An 18,200-nucleotide genomic window follows, 5' to 3' on the forward strand; every position below is an offset into this window, starting at 1 on the left:
GTAATGTATAAGTATAAACAATTACATAAACATTGGTATGTATCTGTGGGTTGATGCTTTTCCTCACAACACTTTTGACCCTTTCCCTCAGAATTCTTGTTTCTTAAAGGACTATCTTCCTAAAAAAGAACCAAGGAACCAATATTTAGTTTTCAGAAATGAATGGTGATTGCAGAGTGGGCAGCACAGAGCAGGAGCCTGGCGAACAAATACTTGTTGCGGCGATAAATGAGACTCATCCAAGACAGCCATAGTATTCGCTGTCTGAAAAACTAAAAGAGATGGTGAAGGCCTCCCTATAGCTTCTTTAAGCGTAATGGGCATCATCAATTTGTGTGAAGTCAGACAACTTCTTCACAAAACAAAGAACGTGAAATATTTGAAAATTAGGAAAAAGATGACTTTCAAAGCAGCCTAGAAAATATAAGGTACCACAAGATTATTTGTCTGAGAAGATACACACACACGCGCGCGCGCGCGCTCTCTCTCTCCCATATACTTTATGATCTCCTTGAATTCTATAGCAGCAATGCTACTGATGATTCTGAATCCTTCTGGAAAATACTCCTTCCACAGCCAGTGCTCTTTTTGAGCTTGAGATAATTTCAGGGTATCATTTTTACAATATTTAACTGACCCTGAAAAATATTTGCTCATATGATACCAGGTCATCCACAATTAGTCTTAAGGCAACTACACATTTCCTGAGCGTGTGGTAAAACAGCAAACTTAAAAGCAAGGCCAAACCCTACAGGAAGATAGAAAGGCAGATGCATTTACAGAGGCGTTTAGAGTCTTTGATTTGAGTGGCATATTTTAATGTCCTTTATACTTTGTGATAACATAGTTATCTGATTAAGAAATACCTTTAATATTAAATATTTTATTTTAGGCCATGTGCCCACTGTATTCTCAAGAATAAAAACTTCTTTGAGAGATGCAGACTCTACCCAGAATTATTATTTTGGTGTCTCGAGATGCATGTTTTCCCTAGAGTTACACTAACTTCTTAGCTATATTTTCTTTAGTTTGAGTTCAATACATTCACATCTTCTAGGAGTTAGGCTGTGATAAAGTTATGCCATGATGTCTGTTATGTATTTATTTTTATCATATTCTTTAGTGTTGACTTTTTCTTTCTGTGGATGAATAGCTTTAACTTTGCAGAGGCATGCTTTGTGGATACTGTTACCCTTCTACGCACACATATACAACTTTCCAAATGGAGAAAACAAAAAACCAACCAAACAAAACCCCTGTGTCTTTACCATTTGCTTTGTTATCCCTCACTTTTTCCTACTGCCTTCTAGGAGGTAAAATAATGCAATCAGTTTATTTGTCTGTTAAAACACATTAGCAATATTTCCCCTTTCCCACCTTTAGACTGTCACATTGCTATCTCTAGTTGTTTTGATGATAAGGAAGTAACACCTGAGCCAAGATCTGAGGAGAGTTAGCCAGGTGACGGGGAGGGGGGGAAGCATACCATAGGAGGGTACACCTTTAAGGTGAGAGAGGTCAGTATTGTTAAGCAAATGAAATAGGGCCAGGGTGGAAGGGTATATAGCCCAGCAAGGGCCAGTATTCCATAGCAGGTTGACTATATAGGCAGACCTTGTAGGCCTCCCATAGACGCGAGTCTTCATTCTAACTGAAATGGGAAGCCACTAAAAGGTTTTAAGCAGAAAAGTGATACACCTGATGTTAAAATGTCACTGTGCAATGTGGATAATGGACGAGAGAGGGCACGAGTAGCAATGCGAGGGCCAGTTAGGAAGATACTGACCTTACACAGGCAAGAGGAAGGACTGTGGAAAGGAGAAAGAGAAATGTATGGAGATTAAAGTCAAACTATGTGATGGGTTTAATGAGTTAGGGGGGAAACGATAAGAAAGAGGAAGGTGCTAAATATGACCTTGGGTTTCTCTAGCTCACATCCCTGAGTTGCTAAGATGTAGAGCACTGGAGAAGGGGCAGAATGGGAGTAGGACAGGAGAGTAGAAGTTTGGTGTGGACACGTTAAGATTGACATCCTGTGTGATGGCCAAGTAGCAAGTAGAGTTGGTGATATAATCCTAAAGTTTACAAATGAGGTCACAACCTTGTGAACCCATGATATATTCAGACAGTATTCGAAGCAATGGGAATGGACAAGATTACCTAGGGAGTAGGTAACCCTTCACCAACGTTAAGAGACTTTCCTCTGAAGGGTCTGCTCCCTCTTACAGCTATAACCACAGAGTACGAGGATAGCTCGTTCTCTAGCTCGGTTTTGTTCCACTGAAGGCTCTTTCTGTAAAATTACTTTCCTTTCCCATTGCCCCACACCCTGTTTTAGAACCAAAAGAGTTAAAATGGACTATGTCAATAAAACTTCTAAAAGAAAAGTTTTAAGGGAAAGAATGTAATTTGCATTAAAAATAAAAACAACAAAAAAGTTTCATGAAAAACTAAATAGAAATTTTACTAACATAATTCTTAATCAGCAGCTCCTTTGTACTCTTATTTTTTTCCAGCCAGGTCCTATCAGTCTAACTTTGACTTTTCCGTGTGAGCTTTGTTTTTTCACTCTGCAAATAACTGCTTCACTCACTGTGTGTGTATGTTTATATATGTTTGTATGTACATATATGTAACATATACATGTCTATTTATACACACACACAGCCTTTTCCTTGAACATACGATTATTCACGGCAAATGGAATGCAAGCTTCTAGAGGGCAGATGCCACCTAGAGAAGCTGGCATAATATATTAATCAGTAGCTATTCAATGAATATTGCTGCCTGCCAAGGATATCAGAAGCTACACAAATATGTTCCACGTAATGATCCTCTACATTTAGTTTTTGGTGTATTCAAGTGTTGAAGTAATTTTTACTTTATGATCTGTAACACTATGTATTTTGCTATGTTCCAGATTTGGGACTCTCAACTAAGATAATTAGTTAAGCTATTATTTTATTATTATTCTGGCTAAAAATGTTTAGGTATAAGTGGTGTCTACTTTTGATGTGCTAAAACTTTATTACTCTGCTTTATAAAAATCTATACTTTAGGTTACCCATCATGGGGTCAAAGATCTCTGCTAACGTATTTGTAGATAAAGGCATAACCGTTCATGAATTTATTACTAATTTACTGTCTCATAATTCTATGCATTTTAGAACCTGGTCTACAGGAAAGGAATCAATCCAACAAATGTTGAAGGCTTTGTCCGTTGCTTATGAATCAGTCTTGGAATTTTTAAATGGCAGCGTGGGGTAAGAAAATATAACATTACAAAATCCTACTTCTAACCCTGGGACAGAATATGCTTCTTTGGCCATTTCTATGGTTGCGTCTCCACCCAAAGAATAAAAGGGAATTGCTGCAGACCATGAATTAATACTTTTCGTTCCCTGTCATAAAAGACAAATAGACTTTGGGCTGCCTTCTAGCAAAAACAAGGCATAATTTTTACTTCATTTACTAAAGAAAGTAATAAATTTATTTTTGAGAAGAATACAATTTTAATAATACGTCATGGAAAGGAAATTTGAATTTATTTGTCTAGTTGTTCATGTGACCTCTGAAAGCTCAATTTTGAAACACAACCAAACCATAGGATTCCAAGTAGCCACTGCTGTAAGTCTCTCATCTAGTTCCATATATTAGAAAGGCTTTGTTATTGGCATTTTGAATTAATTTTTAGTTGTTAACCTTTAATTAGATATTTTCAGCAACAATATCGCCTTTCACGTTGATCCAAAAAAATGAGCCGATGGAAATATGATCCATTTGGAAATATTAGCACAGGAACAGCCATACCAATGGATGCAGAGAAAACTTACTAAGTTCATGCTAAGCTTTAGCTATAACAGTCAATGATTTTGACAGAAAAATATTGCTGACATTCTTGTTTCAAAATGCATACCAGGAACTCAGACCACAGGACAAGGCATATTAGATTACTGCACGTTTGCATAACATAAGCCAAGCTATAAGCACAGAACAGAACAGCACAGGAGAAAGGAGTCTGTTTTGCAAGAAAATTTTAAGAGCAGAAGTAGCACAAAGGAAATACCTTAAGATCTCGCCTTTCCAGATGCAAGAGTTCAGCCCCTCTGATGTCATGACGGATGAAGATTTCTTTGTACTCTCCCAAATTGAGCAGATCCAGCCAAGCAGCAACTTCCTCTGTGCCCCATTTCTGAACTACCAAAGTTAAGAGCAAAACCCCCTTAATTTCTACATGCTCAAGGCATTACAAAGCACAGGTTGGCCAAAGAAGATGCGAAACAGAGTACAGCGGCAGTGCTAGCAAAGGGAAAGGTTCAAGGTATTGTCTCAACAAAACTGCAATTCCACGTTTTCCCATGCAAGTTTCAGACTATCAGTCAACACAAGGATCTGACTCTACAAGGACATTCACTGCTGCGTACCTGTGCCTTTCTCTTTAGCTCAATTTCCTCCTTAAAGCCATGCAAACTGCACAGTATGTATAAAAAATGTATTTCTCATGATTAGGATCAGTAGTACAAGGTCTAAATAAGCTCTGATGATTTCCTTAAGGACCATATATGAAACTTATTATAGTTTAATTAGCTACAAATGCTAATTAAAATTTAAAATCTGACACAGGGTACAATTTTACACAGATTTCTGCTTCAGGTCTTGCTGACTTCAAGTACTGCCTTTATTGGTTTTGATGATTACCATTATTGATAATTATAGCAATAAATGTACTGTTAAATCAATTTAATGTCATCTAAAAACTGTCAACACCGCTTTCTAAGATTAGTTGGGTTGTTACTTTACAGTACGTACAATCACTCTTTTATACATTTTACCCAACATTGATTAGCTTAATAAAAGTCTCCTTGTTTGCCACATTTGGTTTTAAAATGCCCTTCAATAGCTGCTTTACGATCGTCAAAAATAAGGTTATGTATCACTTTTCAAAATGAGATGGCTAACTCAGAAGAGTTACAAAATGATTTGATTATGAAAGGCACCTACCATCATATACACAGAACTTGAAGGTCTTTAGCAGTAGTACAGCATTAAATTTAATCTCTAAGGAAAGGTGGAAAGGGAACTTGAAAGAATACCCAAGAGAGAGTTTAATCTTTGCTTGAGAATACAAGTGTCACAGTGGACTGTCATTACTGAGGGGCTGAAATGGCATCGTAAGTCCTTAAAAGAGAAGGAAGAGAATATATAACTTGAGGTGGACAATATATCTAGCAAGTTAAAGGAGTAAACGAAAGTTTCTACGTTCCATTTATCAAAATGATATAGATTTTGCACATTGAAGAAGGAAAACGAGTTACAAGCCTTGAATTATTGTTAGCAAGACGAAGACCCATCTAACAGACATGCTGACATTCACTCAGCAAAGTAGAAGCAAATCGGCAACCGCCTCGTAGACTTGTTAACTGCATGACTACAGACTCCTACTCGTGTTTGGATTTATTTTAGGTGTGATATGACTTTTTTATTATGGTAAAGTGAACATAAAATGAAATTCACCATTTTATAGTGTACAGTTCAGTGGTATTTAGTACATTCATAACATGCTGCAGTCATCACCACTCTCTAGTCTCAGATCACTTTCATCCCCTCGGTGATACCACCTCAATACGTTATTTTTTTCATCATGTTATCCTTTCCCTTCCCGTGTGGATCACCTACCAGCCTGTGAACTTGTCTTCTGCTTCTGAACCTTTTCCTTTTTGAATTTGGGCACAATACGAAATACTGTGCTTCTGCTGTTTCTCTTGGTGCAATCCATGGGAGGCTCCTGTTCGAGTCGAGCAAGAAGAGAATTTTCTCAGGATATTAGGAGAAGAAAAACCCACTCTGATAGCACAGATAACATAGATGTAAGTTATCCACACAAAACATTGTTGAAGTGATAACTTCTTCCCCAAAAGTTCACGATGTTACGTACTCCTGAAAAGGTACCAATTCCCATAAGATGCCTTTGTTCACATAAAAGCTTTTTCTCGTTGGTTCAAGAAAAGTGCATCTGAAAGTAGTCTCCCCTGACCTGTGGTTTCCCTTTCCGCGGTTTCTGTTGGCTGCGGTCAACCACGGTCTGAAAATACTACATGGAAAATTCCAGAAATAAACAATTCATAAATTTTAAGTTGTGCACCGTTCTGAGTAGTATGATGAAATCGTGAGCCATCCTGATCTATCCCGTCTGGGATGTGAATTATCCCTTTGTCCAGCGTATCCCATCTGTTGGTCACTTAGTAGCCATCTGAGTTATCAGATCAACTGTTGTGGTAGCACAGTGCTTGTGTTCCAGTCACACTTATTTTACTTAACAAGGGCCCCGAGGCACAAGAGTAGTGAAGCTGGCAATTCAGATATGCCAAAAAGGGGCTGTAAAATTGCTTCCTTTAATGAAAAGCTGAAAGTTCTCGACTTAATAAGGAAAGAGAAAAATCGTATGCTGAGCTTGCTAAGACCTACAGTAAGAACGAATCTTCTGTCTGTGAAATTGTGAAGAAGGAAAAAGAAATTCATGCTAGTTTTGCTGTTGCATCTCAAAGTGCAAAGGTTATAGCCACAGTGCATGAGAAGTGCTTAGCTGATATGGAAAAGGCATTACATTTGTACAATAAGATATTCTGAGAGAGAGCGATACCACATTCACGTAACTTTTATTACAGTATATTGTTATAATTGTTCTATTTTATTATTCGTTATTGTTGTTCATCTCTTACTGTGCCTAATTTATAAACTAAACTTTATCTTAGATATGTATGTATAGGGAAAAACATAGTATATATAGGGTTCAGTACTCCTCTGAGGTCCACTGGGGGTCTTGGAACGTACTTCCTGCAGATAAGGGAGGACGACTATATTCAAAATGTATTTTCTCCTGAACATCTCTTTTTCAAAGGATGCGTTCAAATTCTATTGTCACAAAGCGTACACTTTTATAAAGAAACAGGACAAATTTTACATACCTCATCCTCATTTGGGTGTAAGATATAATAAAGCCAAGGGATCTCTGTTAATTTCTGTAGCTCCACCTCCACGGAATGCAAGGCATTGGATACCCGCTCTTCATGTGGAGATTCCAACTGCTATTTGACCAGCAGATTAAAAACAAAATAAAACAAGCCTCAGTGACCAACCTCAAATAGAATAAATTATTTTACTGACACTGAACATCCTCATCTCTTACCAGACGAGGCTAGATTGTTGTTGGTTTTAATACAAAAGAATATGGAAAAAAGGACAAATTATTTTATACTGAGTTCATTTAAGCAAATCTGAATAGATTTATTCCTTACTTCCCAAAGATGATATAAGTAGCTAGTGTGACTTTAATAATTTCACAGAGAAAAGTATTACTTATGGTGATATTTTTTCTATGTAAATCCAACCCTCCTCCCTTCCTATCCATGCATCCATCCGCCCATTCTGCCGGCTTGCACTAGGGAGTAATCTCATTATTCTACTTCTTTGTGGCAAAAATCATTCTGATTTACATAGGTCGCTGTGTGAACAAATAATAATATTTTAAATTGGTCAAAAATATGTCATATAATAAGAACTGCCTGGCACAAAAATCGTCTGGATAATTAAAATAACAGGTTAAAAAAAGACCCATGGATCTCAGAAAAATTTGTGACAAAAAGTTGTTGCACAAATCAGGGCAAAGCAAAAAGCTAAATGGCTTGTAACCTGGAAGAGGGCTACCAAACTTTAAAGAGAATTTAACTGGTCACCTATTATCCACCCATTTGAAGCAGTTATTAAAAGTCACTTACAAATTCAGTAAATGAATAAAGGTGAAACAAACACTGTTAGGTGCAGAATTGAAAGGGAGGCGACTAAATTCTAGTCCTGGCCTTTTTACTAACTATGTAACCCAAGGGAAGATGAATTGATTTCAGGGGTCTTAAGTTTCCTTCTCAATAAATAGTAGAAAGTGACTACACACTTTCTAAGATCTCTTCCAGCTAATCAATACTTTTATAAACTACTTTAAAATTGTAGAGTACCTACAAATAGGTTCACAGAATTTTAAGCTGAAGGTTCAGAGAGAATATTACTGTTATTTATCAGGGACATTATTTTCCCCCCTCTGTTATTCAAGGGATCTAGCATTTCTAGAAGTTAATAAAATGATGGAGATTTTCCACCAGGTCAAATAAAATTTACCACCTTCCTTTAAGACTAAGAATATATGTCTTACAAAATTGATAAAATGGTTATTGCATATTCATTCTACAAGAAAATGAAGAATATAACTTAGTTGCTCTCAAACATGACTATTTTGATATCAATATTGCCAAATATTAAAAAAAAATTCACTGGTATACATTTCAAACCAAACATCCATATTTGACAATGACGGAAGAATTAAAAGTGGAGGGGAATCCTTATACGTTAACATAATATAATTGATTAATATTAACCAAGTAACATTTAATGGGTATTTTCAGTGTAGAGAGCTAAAATACAGCGTAAGTTATGCTTTTAGTTCTCGTCAATCAGAAATTATCTTAAATGTATTTCAAATAACATGAAAAAAATACATGTCCTTCATCCAATAATTGGGACCAAGGTCACAGCTCACTGGCTTTCCTATAGGACTGATTTTAGAAGAGCAGCAAGAAGAATTCAGGTTAATAATAGAAGTGCCAAGAATAGCCAAGAAGATTTTCCCATTGGTTTTATCAGAAGAGATATTCAATGTTTCTTCCTAAAAATTTCTCTTCACGACCATAGCAGAGGCAGCCACCTCTGGCCCCAAGGAAGTTATACTTGAGCTTCCCTCGGAGGTGGGTAAAAGCAATGGACTTCATGCAGCCTTGAAGCTTCTCTTCTAAGAGCAAAGGATGCTCCAAGGGTGATACATGTTACTCTGGACTCCAGTCAAGCAGATATTCCAACCAATCACTTACAGTTGGCTAGTCTATGGAACACACCTCTCGTTCTTCCACTGTGCCAGATGCTATGACTTTTATTCTCGCTTTTATTTAGATGTATACATCTTCCCAAGAAAGAGATAAAATTACAGTAAAGAGAAATGTTTTAAGATCATCACCTATCAATTAATCAGAATTGTTACATGGAAGAAAACAATAGCTAATGTACCTGGCCTTCTACAGTTACAACAGCATGTGTGAATAACCTACAATGGAACACTAGGTGGCGAAAAGACCCAACGTGCTAGAACATTTCAAGGGTGAGGGAAGAAAGGCTGATTAGTAAAGGACTGAGGTCCATGAACTTGTGGTCTGATTCAGACTTGGCTGCAACTTGATTTCCAACACCAATCTTGAGTTAACCTACGAATAGGTCTAGTTCTTGAAATTTAGTTCTTGAAACACGGAATCTAGAAAGCATCATCTAAGCAAATCTAGAAAATAACAATCCTATTTCAAATGTTAATTCCAGGAACACAACTCATGATTTCCTCTACTTTTCTGCATTAATGGGTTAATGAGTCCCTAGGGAATGTCTACCACTCTCTGTAAAGTTCAAGATTCTCAAAGCCGACTTGGGGGAACATATGTATGCATATGGCTGATTCCCTTTGGTGTACAACAGAAACTAACACAGTATTGTGAAGCAATTATACTCCAATAAGGATATATTAAAAAACAAACCAAAAAAAACCACGATGAGGGGAAATCTCTACTCCTGTTAGCCTAAAGTGTAACTCCCAGGTGTAGCCATAAATTTTCTTGCAGGCAAAAGCTAGGTAAAAAGGAAGCTCTAGGGATGGAGGCCGGAGGCTGCTTGTGCATTAGAATCTGATGAATGCGTGCTCCCTAATGAACACAAGAACCATACATTTATCATCATTCTGATGTTATCCACCATTTCTTTTCCTTACCAAAGGAACCCTGCCAACTAGTAAAGACTCTGTTTCATTATACAGGGCCTTCACATTGATGGCTATTTCAGTGGCAGTGTCTCTCGTAAGACTCTAGGAAAAAAACAAAACAAAACATCAAAGACAAGTAGTTCTGTATTAAATTGGGATTCAATCATCAGCGAGTACTTTACACTTTACTCTTCCGATTTAAATTCACATCGCAAATACTTTAAAAAGTCTACCCAAATTCTATGGTAATTGCAAAATTTCACACTCACATTCGTTAGCATGATTACCTCTTCTAATTCTGTGAGCACAGAGCCAGAAGAATGCACTGACTGTAGTGAATACACCCAGGACCACATCTCCTACACACGAACATGTATATGCTGGCGACAACAGACACATATTCCCACAAGAATTAAGTCAAAGAAAATTATGTCTTAAAAGGGACATTATCTGATCATAATTAATTCTATCCATTGAGTATCACTCTCCACAGTTCCAACCGGATTGATTTTTAGATTTTAATAATCTTGAGGACTCACACTTATTTGTATAATAACTTAGGTAAATCAACTGAATAATTGAAAGGGTAAAAATAATGTTACCAGTTTTCTCTATGCCCTACATCACATTTCATCACATTTCTATTCTATCCACTCTATTATTAACTTCTACATTAGAAAATTAACTAAATTTACTGATTTAGTAAAACAAAATGGAGAATAATTTCAGTGGACAACCTCAAAAATGCATGAACAGCTCTAGTTAAATGCATGATATCTAGGCTTGCCCTATATGAAGGTGCAGGGGAGAAGGTAAAAAAGAGGAATGGTAGTACTTAAAAAGAGAAGGAGCACAAGGAAGATGGGAAGGTGACAAGTGATGGAAAGTGAAATAGAAAAAAAGGAAGCAAATTAAAGAGCAGGAGTGGAAACACAGCAGAAAAGGAAAATAAAGAAAAACCTGGCCACAATCGAATGATAAGCTTCTGGCTGAGACGCGTATAGACTAGTATTATGTTCTTTCAAAGGATGTGGCACATTTTGTATCAAGCTATATGTGGAACACCAAAAAATCTGCGGAATGGGCATTTACCATTGGCTCCTCACCTCTGGGAAGCGTGGGTTGGCTTTGTTCAGTGCGTGGGAGCATGCGTTCACTGCGTGCGCCAGCTCTTGCTCCAAAAGACAGTGGATGGTGGCTGCATCACAAATCCTGAAAGCAAAAACGAGGCAAATGGGCTTCCCTGGTGGCGCAGTAGTTGAGAGTCCGCCTGCCGATGCAGCGGACGCGGGTTCGTGCCCCGGTCCGGGAAGATCCCACATGCCGCGGAGCGGCTGGGCCCGTGAGCCATGGCCGCTGAGCCTGCGCGTCCGGAGCCTGTGCTCCGCAACGGGAGAGGCCACAGCAGTGAGAGGCCCGCGTACCGCAAAAAAAAAAAAAAGTCATGAAAGGAAATTTATTTAATAACTGCTCGATTATGAATGGCATGGGGTAGATTTACAAAATTCAAACCCTATTGCAACAAAAAATACTAACCCCAAATCTTCTATATAAAAAAAGTTAGACCTAGAATCAGAGATAAGCATATTGAGGTGTTATTTGGAAGAAGAGGGCATAGTAACATTTCATTTTGCTGTATCACTGGAAAGTTGAGAGGGGTCCCAAATGTAGAGTGTAGACACATCTTTTATTCGCTGAAACTTCAACCAGGCACAAATACAACAGATTAGGGGAAAAACATTGCCACATATACCTTCTATATGCTAAGTGCTTTATATTCATTATCTAATTTAATATTCACAACCTAAAAGGTAGCTGTGGTTACCTTTCTCCACTTTATAGATGAAGACATTGAGGCTCAGAAAGATTTAGTATGTGATACTGAATCACATACTAAATCACATGCAGTGATAGAGCCAGGATTTGAATCGACGTCTATCCAACGCCAAAGCCTGTAGTGCCACTGTCCTCTGGAATATAAACCTTCAAGAACAGTCCTAGAATGACACGATTCTGGAGGCAATGAGGCCAAGAAGAAAAAGGAGGAGAGAGACTTCCAGGTGGTCCAATGGTAAAGAATCCACCTCACAATGCAGGGGACGCGGGTTCGATCCCTGGTTGGGGAACTAAGATCCCACATGCCACGGGGCAACTAAGCCCGCGTGCCACAACTACTGAGCTCGGGAGCCTCAACGAGAGAGCCCATCTGCTGCAAACTACAGAGCCCATGCGCCACAACTAGAGAGAGAAAAAAAAAACCCGCATGCCACAACTAGAGAGAAGCCTAAGTGCCACAATGAAGAGCCCGTGCGCTGCAACTAAGACCTGACGCAGCCAAAAAAATAAAAAGGAGGAGAAGTTCTACTGATTGCTAGAAAATGATGTAAGCTTTGCAGGTGACAAGAAGGTAAGACTATCCTAATCCTTTTGCTTCTAACATCTTCAAGGAAAATGATCTTCAATCTGGAAAGGGAAGAACCAAAGAAGAGACAGAAGCCCCACATGGCTGAATCAAGAGTTTAATTCTTAAGGATCCTACATTGATATCCAAGGCACAAAGGAACTTGCAAATGTCACCTAAGCATCCTTACCAATAACCTTGAGAAATCATGAAGAAGAGGTTATTAACAAGAAGAACAGAGATAGATAAACGTTATTCGAATTTTCAAGGAAAAAGAAAGTTGTAAATCAACTTCAGATTAACATTTTCAACTGCTAACTGAATCTCCTCCTAGGTATTTCTAATGTAACTGAAATTCTGTAAGTCCAACATGGAACCCATCATTTTCCCTCTCAAAATCTGTTCCTCTTCCTGAATAATATGGCTTCATCAAAGGCACCTTAGTCTAACCAGTCATTCACTAGAAACCTTAGTATCATCCTGAACATGCCTGTGTACCAACTTTAGACCCTAACCTATCTTAAATCCTTCTTCTCCTTCCCATCTCTACTGCCTCAGTCCATTGTTTCCTAACAGGACCATTCTGACAGTGTTCACCCTTGCCCCAGCTTTGCTGTTCTGTGGACAGTGCTTCACATTGCTTCCAGAAACATCCTGATAAAGATCTGCCCCCCCTCACCGCCGCTCAACCCTCTGTCCACATTTTCCACACTCTCAAATATACCATGTTAACATTTCAGTCACTCCAAACACCCTGAGATTTCCTAAAAGTACTATGCACTCACACTCCTCTGGGTTTTATTACCCAGGCTGGCTCCCATTCTTAGATTACTCCTTCTCTTATTCTTCTTTCAAGACTAGGCTGAGAAGTCACTTCCTCCAGGCAGGCCTCCCTCACTGCCTCTGGCCTCCTCTGGGCATCCACAGTGCCCACTGTGTGACCTGTGACAGATCTTTGGCCACACATCTCCCTCCTACTACTCTGCCAGCAAATTATGAAGAGGGACTGCAGTCATCGTGGCATCCCAGTGCCTAATATGATGGTTGGCACACAGAAGAGGCTCAAAATTATTTGTTGAATATTGAATGAATACATTGTGAAAATTAATGAGTGATCCTGATTTTCATCATTTGCAAAATTTATAAAGAGATATGGGGAATCAAACTAGGTAGACCAAAAGCAAATCTGGTCAACCTTCACTTTTTTTTCTTTCTTAAATTTATTTATTTATTTATTTTTGGCTGCATTGGGTCTTCATTGCTGCATGTGGACTTTCTCTAGTTGTGGCGAGCAGGGGCTACTCTTCATTGTGGTGCGTGGGCTTCTCATTGTGGTGGCTTCTCTTGTTGCAGAGCATGGGCTCTAGGTGTGACGGCTTCAGTAGATGTGGCACGTGGGCTCAGTAGTTGTGGCATGTGGGCTCAGTAGTTGTGGCTCATGGACTTAGTTGCTCCGTGGCATGTGGGATCTTCCTGGACCAGAGCTTGAACCTGCGTCCCCTGCATCGGCAGGCGGGTTCTTAACCACTGCACCACCAGGGAAGCCCCTTTCCTTCTTTTCTATTTCAACATTTTGATCAGTGACCAGGTGAAGGTGTGGGAAAAATATGAGTGACCATGCTCAGAACACTGAATACAGCAGACATGCTGTGCTAATAAGCACTTCACATGGTGGGTCTCACTTAACCTTCACAGCGACCTGGTCAGGCAGCTTGTATCCCCATTTGGTGGATAAGATTTAGGTGAGGAGAAGATAAGAAACTTGCCCACCGTCCCTCCTCCCCACTGAAGTCTGCCCCTGGTCATAGTGATTTTTAGCCGTTTTGCATTCACAGAACTTATTATTTTTATCTTCTCTTTCTGTCTCCTAAAATTAATTTCTGTGGTCTCACAAACTCTGTGTTACGTCTGCCGGAAACTGATTCTTGGACTCTTCCCACGTTCACCCCCTGACTTTTTTTGGGGTTTTTTGCATGGTTAATGTTTGCATTTCCTTCTACCTCCCATAAACACTTAAAAATTACGAGGCACCATATAAGTGAGTAGTATAGTGTAAAGATTATGTGTAAACTGGGGAAATAATAATGGAAGGGTTTTATATATATATATAAAACATGACAGGGTTCATTAGGCGAGTTCTCCATTGTGTTTCAGGAAGTCAGAGATCTGGCCTGTGGAGAACACAGGTCTGTGCACGCGTGTGTTGGAGGCGAGCTGATGAAAAAAAACAGTGAATACTAAGGCATAAATGAAGCAGCAAATGAAGAAGGAGGGTAAAGGCATCTCTTCTAGATACCCCAAACAACTGCAATGATGTATTAAAACTACAAAAACCAGGCTTTCCTGGTGGTGCAGTGGTTAAGAATCCACCTGCCAATGCAGGGGACACGGGTTTGAGCCCTGGTCCGGGAAGATCCCACATGCTGCGGAGCAACTAAGCCCGTGTGCCACGACTACTGAAGCCCGTGCACCTAGAGCCCGTGCTCTGCAACAAGAGAAGCCACCACAATGAGAAGCCCATGCACCGCAACGAAGAGTAGCCCTCGCTCACCGCAACTAGAGAAAGCCTGTGCGAGGTAACGAAGACCCAACGCAGCCAAAAATAAATAAACAAAATAAATAAATTTATTAAAAAAATAATACAAAAACCAAAATTGGCCAAGACCAGCATTCTCACAGCTCCCAAGGTTCACAGGACTTCGGTACCTGGTGATGAGTTCCTCTGCAGCCTGTGAGCACAGCTGCATCTGAGACACCTCTTCTGTCGCCAGGTCAACTGCATGCTGGATGTACAAATGCGTTCGAAGAACTGGTTTCCCAGAATCACACTTCTGCTTATCTTCCCAAGATTTCAGAGTGCTTTCAAAGGCCTATTTAAAATCAATATTGCAATGAATTGTTAGTTTAGAGCTCCGAGGCCCAAATAAATGTGTATTTAGATAGTACATGAGTGACTCTGAAATGACTATTGTTTTCCCTAATCTAACACCTCATTAAATCTATCATGAGTACAAAAAAGATATTTTAAAGTTTTCTAGTGGACTGCAACTAATAAAAAGTAATGTAATTGATGATGATGATTATATGACTGAAAAGTTTTTAAAAAGACAGCTTCAATTTATGCTTCAATATTTACTATTATATGCGTAACAGACAGGATGGATATTGCAGCCTTATTTGTTATGGGTGTGACCTTAATTAAGAACCATATTCTGGGGACTTCCCTGCTGGCGCAGTGGTTAAGAATCCGCCTGCCAATGCAGGGGACAGGGGGTTGATCCCTGGTTCAGGAAGATCCCACATGCCGTGGAGCAACTAAGCCCACGTGCTGCAACTACTGAGCCCACCCACTGCAACTACTGAAGCCTGTGTGCCTAGAGCGCCTAGAGCCCGTGCTCTGCAACAAGAGAAGCCACCGCAATGAGAAGCCCGCACACCACAACGAAGAGTAGTCCCCGCTCGCTGCAACTAGTGAAAGCCCGCGCACAGCAACAAAGACCCAACGCAGCCAAAAATAAAATATAATTAAAAAAAATATACAGATTTTGGAAAAGGCAAAACTATAAAGACAGGAAAAAGATGGGGTTGCCAGGGTTGGGATAAGAGAGGATGGGTAGGTGGAGGACAAGTGATTGTACATTTGTCAAAACCTGTAGAATGTAGAACACAAAGAGTAATGTAAACTACTATTTTAGTTAATAATAATGTATCAGTAGTGGCTCATCAGCCGTAATAAACGTACCACACTAAAGCAAGATGTTAAGGGGAACACACTAGGGGAGTATAATAGGGGAATAGGGAGGTGAGGAGGTATTTGGGAATGGAATCAGAATTCTCTGTAGTTTCGGCTCAATTTTTCTCTAAACCTAAAAAAATAAGCTAATTATTTTAAGAACTAAATAAATATTTGTTCATATTTTAAAGCACAATCTAAATGTCAGACTTAAAAGACAATTTAAATCTTTTCCCTTGGTTTCTATTTTTCAAAACAATTTAAGATTCTTTTTAAAGGAAAATTTAGAAGAATGTTGTTTTGTTACATACCCTGTCCCTTGTGAGCATCTGAGCTCTGTTTTTGTGCACAATTTTGATAATCCCTGGAGGCTGAACCCATGCTTCGCCATCCACCTGCACTGGGACTCCCTCATCGCCAAATATAGTGATTTTTACTGTACGGCACTGAAATAAAACAAGTTATTTTAGAGTACAAATCATCCTGAGAAGCTGACACTCAGTCTTGTATTCACACTTGACTTTTAATCCCTTCTGTGGAATGTAATGTTATGCTTTTCCACTTAGGATAACATGGTAACAACTGACATGACAAGAAAGTCCATTATTTTACAGATGAATATACAGTGTAGGAGTCATTTGGAATAGCTTTCTCAGTGGCCCAAATAGTGAAGTCAGGTTTGAGTAGAGAAACCAACCTGGGCTATTCGATGGTGCTGCAGTTTAATGACCCTTGAAACTGCCATTTGCACGCTATCAAATATTGCAACGACTTCCAGGATCTTGTCATCAAATGATGGTGCAGCAAATATCTAAAAGAAAAACCGACATTACACTTCCATTGATACAGTTAAGCTTTAGGTGAAGTGGTACTTCAAGCAATGTAAACTCTGCAACAGACATATTTTTAAAAACTTATAAAAACCATTAGCAGAAAGGTAAGTAAATATTATTATGAAATGATAATCTAAGGACAAAAAAAAATCACTGAACATAGCTTAAAATAAACAAACACAATAAAAATGTTTTAAAACCTACACAGATAAAATACTCCATGTCCCTCTTATAAAGCACTCGTAGGACCAATGAACTAATATGTTTCCAAATAATTCGTCTTGATATAAGATGTATTAAATACCTGTTCATACTAACTCAGATATCTTGATACAATGATGCATGCAACTTTAGGAAACTTTAAAATTTCAAAAGGTGATGCAGATTTCATAAAGTTAAAGCTAATGAACATGCAAATTATGATCCAATTCACTTGATATGTTCTAAGGGAAATCTTTCAAGGTGTTACAAGCAATGTGCGTATGTGCTTTATACCTACAACGACTTTTCAGCACATTTGAGAACATGAAAAGAAATCTCAAAGGATGAAAACACGTGGGCTTACTTTGCTTTGATGTTAAATGCATTTTCACAAAATCAACTTAACCTACAAATTTTCAATTTCAGTTGTATTACTTTGTTCCTTTTATGTCCTCTTTTACTATAACATAAATAATTATGCCTCTGAAAAAATATTCAGTATAAAGTAGTATCATAATTAAAATTTTTACTGAAAATATCAGGACACAAATTTGGGAACTTTTCGTTATCAGACTGCCTGGCTTTAAACCCTGTCTCTTCTATTTATGAACTGTGTGAACTTTGTGTCAGTTTCTTCACTGATAAAATTTAGATAAAAATTGAGGGTATTAAGTTATGAATGTGAAGCTCTCAGAATCCTGTCTGCCTATCTTTATTTATCTTAATCTCACTGATTTCTTCTCCTTAAAATATTTAAGAGTGATGATGGGCTGACAAATAATTGGTTGCTAATTTAAATTTTTATACTCCAATAGGATTGGAATATATTCACATTATGAAAATTAAAAATACTTTCCAATTTATTTTAGACTTTAATCCCTGCCTGCACATTTAAGAGCCCTGAGAAATTTGTTCAGTGGAACCACTACATCATGAGCTTCAAGTCAAAGGGCTTATCATTCAGTGTATGTGACTCTTCAAAGATCATGGTAAACTTCTCATTTTTATTGCTATATATACTTTCATAATTGTGCCTTCTCTCATTATCTTTAGGACAAATGCATTTCTTTTTTTTTTTTTTGGTGCGTGGGCTTCTCATCACGGTGGCTTCTCTTGTTGTGAAGCACAGGCTCTAGGCGTGCAGGCTTCAGTAGTCGCAGCATGCAGGCTCAGTAGTTGCAGTACGCA

At 38.5% G+C, this 18,200-nt stretch overlaps 1 protein-coding gene across 3 annotated transcripts in view; it reads right to left on the reverse strand.

The window, feature by feature from the left end:
• The window catches only part of DGKH (diacylglycerol kinase eta), a gene marked incomplete at its 5' end in the record, with an annotated part of 183,438 nt that overhangs the window by 13,993 nt on the left and 151,245 nt on the right, over window positions 1–18,200 (reverse strand). For 2 of the 3 annotated variants that reach the window (XM_079903028.1, XM_079903029.1), the window contains 7 exons: window positions 5,677–5,785; window positions 6,966–7,085; window positions 9,854–9,946; window positions 10,951–11,056; window positions 14,952–15,115; window positions 16,290–16,424; window positions 16,676–16,789. In XM_079903028.1, the coding sequence (XP_079759154.1) occupies window positions 5,677–5,785; window positions 6,966–7,085; window positions 9,854–9,946; window positions 10,951–11,056; window positions 14,952–15,115; window positions 16,290–16,424; window positions 16,676–16,789 (841 nt within the window). Of the gene's footprint in view, window positions 1–4,066; window positions 4,198–5,676; window positions 5,786–6,965; window positions 7,086–9,853; window positions 9,947–10,950; window positions 11,057–14,951; window positions 15,116–16,289; window positions 16,425–16,675; window positions 16,790–18,200 lie in introns of all 3 variants that reach the window. The other variant, XM_079903027.1, reaches the window with a different exon arrangement.

This window comes from Stenella coeruleoalba (genome assembly GCF_951394435.1).
Source record: "Stenella coeruleoalba genome assembly, chromosome: 18".
Classification (NCBI taxonomy): domain Eukaryota; kingdom Metazoa; phylum Chordata; class Mammalia; order Artiodactyla; family Delphinidae; genus Stenella; species Stenella coeruleoalba.